The following is a 14,785-nucleotide window of genomic DNA, read 5'->3' as shown; positions in this document are numbered from 1 at the left end:
TTTTATTACGTTATTATTCTGCAACTACATGTCGTTTGTTATATTGCAAATTTTCTTCCACATCAGTAGTCACTCATTGCGATGATAAAGAACCTACCTCTGATGACATCTTGTTGGTCAACAATATAACATAACCTATCGATTTGAGTGTTGCCCCTCCCAAGGATATCAGTGAATCCCTCAAACCATGTATTAAGCCTTTCAAATTGTGCATCAATGACGTTCCCTATGGGGTTTTCTTTTTTAACCCATGTAAAAAGAAGTGTCACCTGATGGTTGAGATGGCGCCGATGGGGTGTCAAAGTGGAAGCAAAGTTGTATGAATCGACATCAAAATTCCCTTATAATCGATTATGACTACTCCAACATCGATTGTTCATTCAAAATTAGTTGACAATCGATTTTGCTTTGTGTTAAAGACATGGATAGTTGATAGTCTTGTTGTTGTAATCAAATCAATTTTTAAATGTTTAACATCTTAACCATGAATTCTTACCTCAATACACACACAAATCAACACCAAACCACCACAGAGGAAGCAACACATCAAGCACCATTTCAACAATAACCCAATTGCACTTTCACTTCACCACGAAACTCACACCATTGACAAACACATAACTCACACACCTTACTCAGCAAGCTCACCGTATTTGTGAGCGTGTAATAAACCTTCAGCTAGATTTTTTGTTCTTCTGCATGCACAGGCTCAGGAATCTTCATTATGCATGAACAAACATTCACGCGACTTTTGAAAATACAAGAGTAACAAAGTAAAAACCAGTCCATCTACTTGACTTTCTTTGTAAATCATGGTACACACACGAATATGACTAAATACGGTTTCTTTGCATTTCCATGTCCCTAAATCTACAACAATATTCGATGGATACAAACACAAAATCGATGTCATTCCATCTAGGTGAATAACACATGTAAGTATTATTTTTTTAACCCCTTACAACTTACAATTGCAAACCCTCTTTTTGAATTTTTTATCATATATATAACATGTTTAGTCTTAATTGGTAGACTCAAAAGATTAAATATGTTAATTAGAAAAGATTAATTATGAAATTTGGAAGTAATTTTTTTGCATAAAAAAACTAAAAACTTATAAATTGTATAATAAAAAAAGTTATTTTTGACTTCCAACAATGTGGAAGTAATTTTTGCATGAAAAATGCTTTTGAATTGCACAATATGAAAGTTGTTTTTTCATTAAAAAAGTTTTTTTATTGTGTAATTGGAAGTGTTTTTTGGTTTCCACAATTCAAAAGTCTTTATTTTTTAATAATTTTTTTTTTAAATTGTATAATTTGAAAATCAGTATTAGTACTAGAATTGCAATGGGATATGTTGTCTTATTCATAAGTGGAGAATACATGAGAAGTAGAAAATGTAGAATCAAAAGAAAACATCACCAGAAGAACAACGACAAAAAAGAAGAAGAAGGAAGGACCAGTGCTGACGATATAACAAGGTATGATAGAGGCTAAGAATATTTTTACCTCTTACCATTATATGGGTATAAAAATAAATACCATTTTTTTATTATAAATGACTAGTTTAGTTTATGAGAGCTCTATCATGACTTCTCTTAATTTATGATTTGATTTGTGTTATTTTACATTAAGTTATTTAAAAAATATTAATATTTTTTAAAGAATGTATCGTTTTTAATTTATTTATTTAGAATGCCCAAGCTTAATTAATTGATGGACTATATATATAATCATAATTGAAAATTGTGCATAATCAATTTTAATTTCAAATTCTTTATATGTATACTCTTAATAATAATTTTCCAAATATTATTTCTGTATAAATGAATATACTTTGGAGAAAGATCACCTACCATGATCAGGAATAGTTGCTTTAGATAAAATAATCCATTAGAATCAAACTAAAATAGATAAACAGAGAGAGAGATGAATGAAAAAAACAACTAAAACTGTTAATAATAACTTGATTCTTTAAAAAATTATTCATCTTTTTAAATGTATTTCACTTTATTTTAATTTAAAATTACTTAAATATAAAAAATTAATGTAATAAATTGCGTTAATTTCTTAAAGACAAATACTTCCTACACCCGATCTATTTTAACCTCCACCCAACATATTTTTTTATTTTTCAAAAATATCCTTAATTCTGGATATAAAAATCTGGAATTGAAAATAATATATTTCAGAAAAATAAATTTGAAAGTGATTATTAAGTTTTGAAAATAAAAATTCAGAAAAAAAATTAAAATTCTATTTCGGACAAAAAAAATCTGAAATTAAAAATAATATATTTCGAAAAAAAAAATCTGAAAAATAAATTATTGTATTTTAGAAATGAAAATCTGGAAAAAGAAATGAAAAAATCCATTCTGGATAAAAGAATCAGTAATATAAAATTTCGTTAAAAAAATAAATTCAAAACACATATTTCAATTTTTTTTTTTAAAGAACAGTTTCATTTTTTCTCTGAAATTGGGTGCAGTGATATGGTGCACTAAGCAATTGCATTTTTTAAATATAATATCCAAACTTTTATAAGTATTCTTCGTACCAAAAATAAGTCACAAATTAAGGTTGTTCCATACAATTTCATATTTATTAATATTTTACGAATTTGCAATTATTTAATTTTTTTTAGTAAAAACAAAATAATCAATGATAAATTTGATTCGAGTTTGAGTGAGGTGTGTGTGTGTAATTTTTAGAACCATACAATGTAGGATAGTGCTTTATGAATTGCAACGAGATCGTTGTTGGTGTTGTTGAAAGTGGAAGTGAAATTAAGCGGTGAGGGTGTTGATGAGAAGTCAGTAGTCTGAATCAAAATTGAAAGCAGATGTTATATTGTTGGCAGAGTTTGGGCATTGTGCCAATTTCACAACCCCAATCACTGTTTTCTTTTTCACAAACACATGGTAGGTTCGCGAGGCAGAGGGTTCCTTGTTCACTGCTTCAGGAAATGTCCGTGGCGGAACCATCCTCACAATACAAGTATCAACAACAGAACTACTATACAAATACAAGTAAGAATCCCGGTGTCGGAGGGGATGATAATGGCGGAGACGAAGAAGACGGAATTTCGAAAATACGAGTGCCGAGACAGAAACACATCCCTGTTTCCAAGTCCCAACTCGTGGATGCCATTCTCTCTGTCATGTTTAACCAACCTCAAGATGATGCTCATCACTTTCGCCTTCTCACCTCGTAAGTCTCACATCTTTATCTTTATCTGCTTCTGCATATATCTCATTTCATTCTCTTAACTCCAGGTTCTGTGTTTCTTCACTCTTTGTTTTTCAACAGATGCTTAGACTCTATACTTCACGTTGAGCACAAAAGCATTTTAGAGGAGATGCGTTCCGATTATCAACTTATCAATTCACTCCAAACACGCGGTTCTCTTACACAACTTGTGAATAATACCAAGGATTCGGACATGCTTACCGATGACAATGACATTACTTCAATTCAGGAGGACGCCAACCTCTATGACTACCAGCAGGATCAGCGGGAAAAGCCTGTGCTCCCTTACCCTGCTCTGGACCTCACCGCTCTTTTACGATCTCTCGACGTAGCAGCTACCAAGAAAGATTATGATAGTGGCTCCAGGTTTGTCTCAACACACACGCCATTATCATTATGCTCCTTTCCAATTAGTATGGGCTAAATATTTCACTTAATTTAATTCAATTCATCATCTATAGATCAAAATACAATGAAAAACCGTACTACCAAGTTCTGCTGTGTATAGTTTAAAATTACCGAGTACAGACATCATTAATGATGATAAAACCTCTCAGTAGGATGACAGGTTGGAAAGGATAAGTACTACATGTCTCTCAAATGACTCATTTTTTGTTTTTCTAATCCTATTTTTCCCCTGAAATGAGTTGGGTTCATTCTAATTTCTAATTAGGTGCCTTAGATCCTTCATTGGCAGACTAAATCAGAAATTTCATACACAGAAGGACAAATACAAACTTGAGAAGATTAGAAGTATGTTCTAAGATATTCTTTTTCTATAATAAGTTAACTTAATGAGGTAATCTTAAAGGCCGGGCTAGGTGTCTTTAAACAATAATAGATGTTTTCTGTAGCTAGGTTTCCATTTTGTTCAAAATGGTGATTGACACATTATTCAAAATTTGTTGACAGGGTTACCATTGCTACTCGTTTCCAACATGCTTTCATGAAGCTTCTTTCAGATGCACAGTTTGAAGAACTATCAGCTAGGGACCTGATGTTAACGTCTGCATTGAACACAGACTATCTCCTTACCTTGCCAATATATGTTGATTGGAAAAGAGCATACGAGTCTAATGCCATAATATTTAGGTAATTCCAGACGCAGTATTTCTGCATGGTTGTTATTTCATATTGAATTTTATATCAAATTTCAAATAATTATTCTTAAATACTTTATGCGCATATATATTATCATTTTGGCTTATTAAAGGATTAGATGAAACATTGCTATGCAATGCTAGCGATCTCTAAATGATAGTTTCAAAATAAATGCTTCATACAATTAAGTGAATTTCCTTCTGCATGATTGATTCCTGATTAGCTAAATAATATACTTAACTTCTGTTTGCTTCATGCTTTTTAATTGTTGCATAGTTACATTCTTCTCATCTTCTTTAGGATCCCAGGTCAAGGGTTGATTTCTGCATTTTTTTTTATAGATTTTCTTCAAGCTCTAACGGCCCCTTGCATGAGGAGTTGTGTTAGAAATATTATATAAAATATTCATTTGTTTTCTCCAAATAACTTAAGCTTTTGAGGTAGTTGATTCGTGACATTATTAATATTTTTGAGTGTGCATTGCCTACCTTATGTTTCTAATTGGTCACCAAAAGCTTAAGGATGAAAATGGGATTGGGCGGGTGTAGGTTTAACTATACCTTCCTCGTCGCCAAAGTGAAAAGTCATTCATATATGTTGTCAATATTCAACGGGTATGGAAGGAAATATGCTATCAAGAATTCAATGCCAAAAAGACAAAGTTTTTTTTCTTTTCATTGACAAATAATAATGAAGAAATTATAATTGTGTTGGGATCCCACATCTATAATAGGGGCAAAATATAAATTGACATATTTCTTGTGTTATTTAACAGTAATGTATTGTATTTTTTTATTGTAGGCGTGGTTATGCAACAGAGAAGCAGAAGGGCTTATTAATTGTTGAAAAGTTGGATTACCTACAGTCTAAGATTCTGCGAAGGACCTTCTTTGTTATATCAAAACCACTAACAAAACTTGGCTCCTGGATCAGTGAGGTTAAATTTTGGTGGTAGTTCCTTCATTTACCTTTTTCTATTTGTGTGCAGATATACAGATTCATGGCATTTTTCAGGCATAGGAAAGGGCAGATTCTTTACATAATTTCATGCATAAGTATCTCATTGTTCTTGTATATATACATATTTCAGAAGATGAATCAAACATGGCTTAAATACCCCTTTTGTCAGTAATCTTAGTTTGATATTTAAATGATTAGCAAACAAGAGGTTAGGCAAGGAAATTCAGACTCATAAGGTAAAATAACTTTGAAGACTAAGAAAAATATAACATATGTAGTTATATCAGAAATATCACCCAAAGACATTGTCTTTATATTCATCCACTCAATTCAATTAATCTAGGAGCACAGTTTTTTATCTTCTTATATGTAGAATATGTCCAGGCAAACTAGACACAATAGAAGTATTTTTACGCATTATGTGCTCCATTATTGTATCTGTTGACTTTGGTACAATAAAATGTTAATCTATAGTTAGAGTAAAAAATGGAGATTATGGAAAAACTGATTTCTATACTTCAATACATGCTTCGCATATAACATTTGACTATTTGATGTTTGGAATTCATAACACAAATGTTATAAGAGAGAATTTAGGGAATTCAGAAACATATTTGTGTTTAGGTAATAGATTAGTCCAATTTCAGAAGGATTAGTTAAATAAGCTACCTTGTAATAAATCATCACACACTTTTTCTGACATTCATGCTTCTTGAATTGGGAAAAAATATGTTCATCAGGTTTCTTGAATCATAATTCTCTAGTGTATCAACCTTCAAAGACCCTTGTTCATATTAGAGCTTTTTCCATGTGGTAATTTCGTTCTCCATGTATGCATGCAATGGTTTTTATTTTCAGGATAGAATAGAAGTTGCATTTTAAGGTTGACTGTTGCCTTTTATGGTTATGAGGGCCATAAATAGTCTACTCTTGATTTTTTTCTTAACTGCACAAAATATAAAATATTTTGACATGGTTTATCTGTGAAATGTGTTTAATCAATTTAATCCTTGAGACCAATCTATCCATAAGAGTATGCCTTATGGTTACTTAAGTAATATATCTGGTTTAGTATTTTCATGTTTAGGGTTATGCATGAGATGATGACTATGTCTATCTGATCAAAATTATCTTTAAATTTTGTACCTTAAGTGTTAGGTATAAATAGTATAACATGTTTCTTCCTCTCTGCAGCTTTACAAAAATGCCAATCAGAGACATGAAATACAAAACTGGGCAGAAAGATTGAGGCTTTGGCTAAAGGAATTGTCAGTATTTAAGAAATCACTACTTTATAATGACCCTGCTTCAGATGAGCATATAGGTATAAATCAAGTACCAAATGCAGAACTTCCTATTTGGCTGGCAGCTCAGAGGGCAGTAGCTCGATATGAAGGGATTTTGTCACCAGTTGGTCCTCGTGAAAGGCTTTTGAGGAGAATGCTTTCTTGGATAGGACTTATCCCCCCTTTGCAAGAAACACGTTTTGAGGTTCACAACGATAATAATGCTCCTGAACCTTACCTTAGGTTTGCTCCACCAATCATCATTTTATTACAATCTGTTGCAAGTTCCTAGGTTTGCTCCACAAGTCATCTTTTTTATTACAATCTCTTTGCTAGTTGCTCCACTTATCGTAATGGAATAGATGGATATGAACTCCATAGATGACTTTTCTAGGACTCTAGATACTTACTCAAAATTACGTGAAGATACTCTCAAGTCTCAACAAGTCTTACATGAATGGAATAAGGTGCCACAAAGGAAAGACTTTTGATAAACCAGATATTCTCATGAGAAACCAAGTAACAAGTAACAACTTTAAAATAATTGAATTCATTCAACTCTTCACTTTTTGAGTACACAGGCTTTCCCGATATATTGGCAAAGTAGAGTTACCCATAATCTAACTTAAATCCGGGCTTTAAATACTACGGATATATCCAAGATTGTGTCATTGTAATAAAATAGAGAAAGGAAAAGATAATATATTGTCAATATCTTTAATGAACAGGTTCCTAATTAAAACTGTGAATATGTAGTTGGTAATTGATTATAATTTATTTTAAATGAGTTCATCAATTTATTGATCTAAATCTATGTTTAGTTTGCTAGTTTTAATTTAGGATAATTTAATTGAAGCATCATTGTTTGATATGACCAATCAAGAGATGTCTCCTTCCAGGCCTACTTTTTTATCAAGGATATCACTTAATGATATATGGAGACCTGCAACAAGAAAATACTGTGGAAATGATCCTTGGAAAATGTTGAAAACTTCCATTTCCATACTTTTCTCACAGTCAGTCCTGCAGGTACTCCCCATTGTGTACAATTCTTTGTAGAGCTTCACAAATGTGTATTTAGGAGAGCCATTCTTATTTGACCTATGTGTATTATTTATTTAAAGGCATGCCTTATATCTTTGACCTTCATGTCTTCAATATTTCTTTCCTTTTGCATAAATTTTCTCAAAAGATTGGAGATAGATTATACATCTATTATTAGTTATAAATATAGCAGTGTCATGATTCTCCTAATGGTTGACATAATTTTTCACCTTTGTAGTCTGGTATTGACTTTATGTTCCTATGTGTAAGAGTTAATAAAGTTTTTTGCTGGCCTTGATTTTTTATCTGTTCATGATACTAATATGATTATGCTGGAAAATTGATCCAAATCCTACATGCTCTGAAAATAGGAGCCAGCATTTGAAGAATTAATTCTACTATATACCAAGGAAGTTGGCGAAACAAATGCTAATGATACAGCTTCCGTTTCATCATTGCAATTAAAGATCTATGAGAGAATTCCTATTCCAGATTTACCGGTAATCATTTTGCCTCTACAGGGACTGACAGGTCCCAGATGAGAAGACCCTTCTTAATGTTGTTCCTGTTGTAACTTTCTATTTCTATATTTATATTCTTTAGAGGATATTGAATTTATTTTCAGGTAATTTTCCCACACAAAAAGCTATCATTCCGTATCATAGACACAGTAAGAAATCGGCTAACATTCTTGCTCTTCATTTTAGAATTAGTTTTAAACTCATTTGAAGTTACATGTTGTGTGTTAAGTATTTTATATTCTTGTTCTGTATATGTTAAAATCGTGATGTAATTTCAGCTTCCTCTCTTTACTAATAATTTATACTAGTGCAAATATTTTTAAATCAGAGTCTGGCCTAATTTGACCAATTAGGATCTTGGCAATCCAGTTATAAAGAACTAAACCTTTCTAAATCAGAACTGATATATATATATATATATATATATATATGTTTGGTTCAACTTTCATGGTGTTAGTATTTATACTTCCTTAATGTATCTTTGGTTGAGATCAGTGCACTGGATAGATAGAGCTTCCATTCTTCATTGAAACAAATTTAATAATAATGGGGAGATAATTATGAGATCGTGAAGGTATCTGTTGGATATAGTTTAAATGGTTGTGAACTCAAGGGATTATGATAATCCAAAAAATAAGGAGTAATTAGTGTATATTTGTAATTATTAAGAGTGTTGTGTCCCTTTTTATAGGATCTGAGTTGTAGGTAATGTTAAGGAATTTATTATTTTTTATCTCCAAATTTTTAACCTGATAGCAACCCATCCGTTGTATATAATGTACCTTGGTTTCATAGTGAAGATACACGCAAAAATTGGTTATTCCCTAGCTGTAAAAGAAACATCATCACCTTGGAAAAAAACAATGAAAGCCCACCCAAGTCTGAAGATAACATAGAAACCCTTCTACCAAATACTGGGTCCAATTTTCAAGAATGGTGCCAATCGGTTCTCCTTGTTATCAAAGGGAAAGGGAAAATGAAGGGATCATGTTAATCCCAACAATAATGGTTGATTATTTGTATATTTGTTGTAATTATTTGGAGAATATTGTTTCCCTTTACAGGAATTGATTTGTAGCCAATGTTTAGGGATTTATTCTTTTTTTTTTTATCTCCTTACAAGCTTGATAGCAGCCCATCTGTTATATATAATGTACCTCGGTTTCATAATGAAGATACACACATAAATTATCTCCAATCCTTTTATTTACAGTATCTCTACATTAATTTCCTTACCCTTGTAACGGTTAAATGTAAACTTGCAGGTGCGCTTGGATGTTGCCACAATTTTGGGACTTTTGGCATACTTCATAAACTACAAGTTTGAGAATGTCGTATCTTCCCCGTATGTACATTTCAGTTTCATAAGATAATATTCCTAAATATTTTGTTGCATCTCTATAGGTTATTTTTAATTATGTTTCTAAGTTCTTCATAGTTAAGCTTAACTCTCTCATGCTATAGAGGTTTTTCATTTTTTCCTGGACAAAGTGGATTAGCTCCTTGTATTCTTGAGTGTGTGGGCACGTGTCTATGTATAGATATATATTTATATATTTTCTCCTTTAGCAGTTGTTCAGGAAAATATTATCAAGCATGGTAATTTACTTCTCTAAGAAGGGATTAGGAATTCAAGGTGAGTTGAAAGTCTCACATTTTGTAGAGATGAGTAAGATGAAAAATATGAGTAGAAAGACCCACAAACCTATTTCCTTAAGGTTTTGGGTTGAAAGTGGTGTCTCGATCTCTTGTATGGATTTGTTCATGATTCATTGATGTCAAATCTCCTAGGTGTCTTGCCTCAAAGAACCAACAAAAACATTTTGAGCTGAGCCAACATTTTAAGAACATCTGTGAAGTATCTTACATGGACCATGGTGCATAATATATTAGGATAATTTAAATTATTTTGGGATAGTAATGTTACCTTATTATTAGTGATCTTATTTGGTTAGGAGTCTTATTTTATTCTTAGGAATCTTATTGTATCTTTAATTCAGAAAATGTTTTTCTAATAATTTGATTTGGAGAGCATTTTTTCTTAAATAGAACACATAAGGTCTGATGAAGGTAATTCCTAAACTACAACATATAATTTAGTTCCTAAAAATAAGATTAGATGATTCCCATACAACAAATACAAAATTTGATGGTTAACCTAACCGTAATATAGTATATACAATCAATTACAAAATTTGTCAATTAGCCTAACCTCTTATTATAGTATATAATATACTACTTATACAAGGATTTAGGAACCCTGAAACCAACAAACTAACACACAACACCTACTTTGCTACAAAAACCAAGTAACAAAAAGAGTTTGTATTCCTTCACAAACTTAAGCTAAACCATACACACCAAGGTAAATAAAATTACCCTAGAAGGAGCCCTCTCCTTTTCAAGTTGGAAAATTCTAGTGCATCATTGTAAAAACATAAGCTAAACCACCCCACTACAAGACGACCTATTTATTAGAACAAACTATATACTATTAGATACTTTTTGTATATGGGCTTGGGTTCATACCTATGTAGTGCTTTGTATGTATATATGTTCCTTAGCTATGCTAATTGAAATACTAGAGGATTCATATAAATGTATACCATTTCTCTCTTCATGGTATCTAGATCCTAGTCTAGTCCTTTGAATCGTGTCTTGGATTTTGTTTTTCCTTTAAATACCAATGTATTGTTTACACAACACACACCTAAGCATGCACGCAGACAAAGATCAAATTACATGGGTGTAACTTGTGACCAAATTTTACATCATCGATACCTTTATATAAAATGTTAATTTATCAATCCAACCATTAAATTATTATTTTATAACATTATGATTATTATCCTTGTCAAATTTTGTGAAATTTTAAATTATAGTAAAAAGGTGATTAAATGACTCTTATTTTAGCATATATTGAAAACTCTGTGTGTGTGTGTGTGTATATATATATATATATATATATATATATATATATATATATATATATATATATAAAAGAGACATCAAATAATATTATATTAATATAAAATTATGTGTATGTGATAATAATTTTCAATCTAATAGTAAGTTAAAAAAAAACATAATCTATATAAAAGTTGTGTAATCTGATCTCTCCCCTGTATAAAATGAATGAATTCTTTATGATCTAGAAACAGCTGATTTCTGCCTTCCACCAGTAACTTTCTAGCTTAAAAGTTACATCATTTGAAAACTGTTGGACCTCTGGTAATCGATATTTACTTTAACTTTTGTCAGATCAGCAATATTACTTGATGTTGTTGCCATAAGTGCTCTAATAATATATGGGAGTCGTGTGGTTCTTGGTTACAAACAGACATGGGATAGGTATCAGGTAATTAACATTCTCCTGTGCTATCAGAGATTGTGGTAGAACATTGTGAAAGCACAAATCTTTCTTTAAGATTCTGTGGAAAGGAAAATATCTGAACTGTCATGAATGTTATATTGCAGCTGTTAGTCAACAAGACACTCTATGAAAAAACATTGGCAAGTGGCTTTGGCTCAGTGCATTTTCTTCTAGATGCTTCTGAACAGCAGCAAGTGAGAAACTTCCTTTGTTGTGCTTTCTGTGCACCGCGTGGATAACATTGAAAAAATCAATTCTGCTGAATTATTATTTGATAAAGTGGTGCTCAATCTTTTTGGCTTTAATAAAATTATTTGAAGGTCTTGAACGATTTTCTTTGACAATTTTAAGGTGCAATCTCTTTCTAAACTATTGAATCATGTGAATGTTCTAGCATCAACTAGTCATCATGCTAGTTTTTCTTGCATCAACTGGTCCGGAAACATCTTAGAATCATGTAATGGTAAATTTGATAAACTGAAAATCATATCACGAAACACTTAGTAGAATTAATTCAAGTTTTGTAAATAGAAGCCATTATGAATCTATTTTGTGGTTTATGTTGTGAAATTGAACGCCTGAACAGTAGCCCCAGTCATAGTAAGTGGTCAGGGTTATGCACAGTATTTATATCGTAAAATGGGGACTGCCCTTCCAAAATAGGGTTTCTTCTTTAAAACCTCGTTGTTACGTATTTTGATCTTCATTGACATCAATCTCCCTAAACTTTATGCATACAATTGTGCAGTACAAGGAAGCTGTTTTGGCTTATGCCATCCTGCTCAAAGAAGAGAATGGTCAGGTTTGTCAATTGTTCCTCCTAATTAAGCTACTCTGCCTTCAATTGTCTGCAAATCCATCTTATGATATAGCATTCCAAGTGAAACATAAATCATGTGTAACATTCTTGGTTCCAGGTTATTTCTCGGCAAACTGTTGGAGAAAAATGTGAGAGATTCTTGTATGAAATGTTTAAAGTAAAGGTGATGCATATGTAGATAATTTTTTTTTGGGGGTTCTGCTCTCTATATTATAGTCTGTTAGTGCTGTTGATCATAATCATTGCATAATTAGCAGGTTGAAATGCCAATTGACAAGGCACTTAATACATTATTAAGGCTGGGCCTCGCAACTGAAACTTGTATTGATGGAAGGCGGGAATTGCTGGCTATTCCTTGTCTTAAGGCTTATGAGGCCCTTAAAGAACGATGGAATATTTTGCTCAGTTAAAACCTGCACGTTCCATAGAGTACTGGAAACGACCTTCGCAGTTTACCAATAAAGGCATTGTATATAGTAAGTACATAATCCCTCATTTTATCCGGTAATAGTTCTCTGTAGATATATATAGAAGTACTCCCAAACACCTAACGGTTGATAAAATCAAACAATGAGAGGTAATTTGTGAGTGACACATGTATTATAGGTGAGGAGTAGGAGTAAGTTGTTGTTGTTATTACGAAAGAGAATATCTATAAACAAAATGTATTTGAAATTCGCATTTTGTAGTGCTATTTTAAATGTGTTACAGAAAAAAAAATGGGAATGTAGTTCTTTTGGAAGACCTATTCTTCTTTATTGATAATATCATACTTTTATAATTAGAAAATTCAAAAAATAATTACAAAAGAGGCATTTTGGACTCTTATGAAACAATTATTTATTCCATAACTACTGAAACAATTTATAGTGTTCCAAGGTTTGAGAGTGTCCTGACCCAAGAATACGGCAACTTCTTACCTAATAAACTTTTTCCACCAAATTATCAAACTAAACTTTCTCCACCAAATTATAAACTAAATATCCTGTTTTAATCCAATCAATCTAAGATGGATTGCTTTACTATTCTTGGAAAACAACCAAGTTACATACACTCTTTACAGTATGCAACACATTAAAAAATATATAATTTCGTATAGAGCTCAAAATCTACTGCACACTTTAAACCTAGGCACAAAGTTCAATAATAATAATAATAATAAAATAAATGGGTACTATAATCTATTTATGAACTTTTATGGATTTGGATTTTGATATTTAATTTTTCATTTTTCATGTTTTAATGTAATATATTATAATATCTTTTCATAAAATTTAAATATTATATATATAGATCGGAGTATTCTGAATATAATCGAAACAAGTAAATCAGTATTTATGTGACGTAATTAGGAATGTTGAGCGGGTAAATCAAGATTATTTACTCTGATATTGTTGCTAACGAGACCTTAAATGACCTTTACAAGGATGCGAAATGAAAGATTGAAAGGCACATTTTTTATTTGACAATTGTACCCGATCAATTGTGACTGACATCCGACATTTTTATAAAATTCTATTATGTCCTTGTCTTCTTCATTTTTTAAAATATTGAATGGTGAATGTGCTACGGATGAAAATATCCGGAATGCATGGAATGCGCTACGGATGAAAATATCTTAAAAACATGGAATGTGCTACGGATGAAAATATCCAGAATGCATGGAATGTGCTACGGATAAAAATATCCAGAAGACATGGAATGTGTTACGAATGAAAATATCCAGAATGCATAGAATGTGCTATGGATAAAAATATCCATAACTCAAACCATCAATTTCGGATATTATCCTATATCCAAAGTTGAATAAATATATCCGGTAGATACATATGACTTTGCCGGAACAGATGAGTTTCGGCAAACTGGGTTTATGCCCATTTTACCACGTTTTGAGCCTGTTCAAACAACTTCTGATCCGAGACCCAGCGTCAGACGCTACCAGCGCTAATGGACCACCAAACTGGCCAGCCTACTCGATCATGGGCCGAGCAGGCCCGGATGGTACAGGGATAAAATATAAAAAAAATGAGACTATATTATTAGGATCTATGTTTGAACCATGCAATTTACGGTTGATAATGACCTAGGTGTGTCTACTTGTAAAATTATGTCCATTACATGAGATGCAAAGGAGAAACCAGTTTTGGAGTATAATTAGATAGGGATAAGTTGCTGGGGCAATCAAGTACAATGGCTGAAAAAGATGCTTAAAATTTATGTATGATAATTCTCTTACTAAATTTCAACCTTTAGGGTATTGGGATTATAAGTTTTTGAGGTTGTAAACTTATCAATATTTAAGTTTATTATTTAATATTATTTTTTAAAATATTTAGGATAAAAATCAATAATAATATTTAATTAACAGTTCTAAAAATATAAAATATATTTTATTATTTTCATCTTTAGAGATAATTAAACACAGAAAT

The 14,785-nt window shown here is 31.6% G+C and overlaps 1 protein-coding gene across 7 annotated transcripts; it reads left to right on the top strand.

Annotated features, from left to right (window-relative positions):
• The first annotated feature begins 2,559 nt into the window (after nucleotides 1-2,559).
• LOC137836103 (DUF3754 family protein, putative (DUF3754)) lies at nucleotides 2,560-13,098 on the top strand. 7 transcript variants are annotated; one of them, XM_068644947.2, is made up of 14 exons: nucleotides 2,560-3,212; nucleotides 3,312-3,617; nucleotides 4,164-4,343; nucleotides 5,154-5,289; nucleotides 6,507-6,841; nucleotides 7,498-7,627; nucleotides 8,014-8,142; nucleotides 8,268-8,312; nucleotides 9,429-9,508; nucleotides 11,425-11,521; nucleotides 11,641-11,730; nucleotides 12,285-12,338; nucleotides 12,454-12,519; nucleotides 12,614-13,098. In XM_068644947.2, the coding sequence occupies exons 1-14, from the start codon at nucleotides 2,845-2,847 to the stop codon at nucleotides 12,764-12,766; spliced, it is 2,169 nt and encodes a 722-aa protein (XP_068501048.1). In that variant the 5' UTR covers nucleotides 2,560-2,844; the 3' UTR covers nucleotides 12,767-13,098. The 7 variants fall into 7 exon arrangements, 3 of the variants coding, with proteins under 3 accessions (XP_068501048.1, XP_068501049.1, XP_068501047.1); XR_011085196.2 differs by having other exon boundaries at nucleotides 2,697-3,212; nucleotides 11,641-11,887; nucleotides 12,285-12,333; XR_011085195.2 differs by having other exon boundaries at nucleotides 2,697-3,212; nucleotides 11,641-11,887.
• Nucleotides 13,099-14,785: the final 1,687 nt, after the last annotated feature.

The sequence above is a fragment of the Phaseolus vulgaris genome, chromosome 5 (assembly GCF_051622355.1).
Source record: "Phaseolus vulgaris cultivar YP4 chromosome 5, ASM5162235v1, whole genome shotgun sequence".
NCBI lineage: Eukaryota > Viridiplantae > Streptophyta > Magnoliopsida > Fabales > Fabaceae > Phaseolus > Phaseolus vulgaris.
The sequence above is the reverse complement of the archived record's forward strand: the minus strand, read 5'-3'. Positions and strand labels throughout refer to the sequence as shown.

What these genes read in the sequence shown, in the direction of transcription:
- LOC137836103 (XM_068644947.2), top strand. Translation starts at nt 2,845, where the DNA reads ATGTTATATTGTTGGCAGAGTTTGGGCATTGTGCCAATTTCACAACCC. An exon ending in GATTATGATAGTGGCTCCAG is followed by an intron (nt 3,618 to 4,163) that starts GTTTGTCTCAAC and finishes ATTTGTTGACAG; the next exon opens with GGTTACCATTGCTACTCGTT. An exon ending in GCTCCTGAACCTTACCTTAG is followed by an intron (nt 6,842 to 7,497) that starts GTTTGCTCCACC and finishes GTCTCCTTCCAG; the next exon opens with GCCTACTTTTTTATCAAGGA.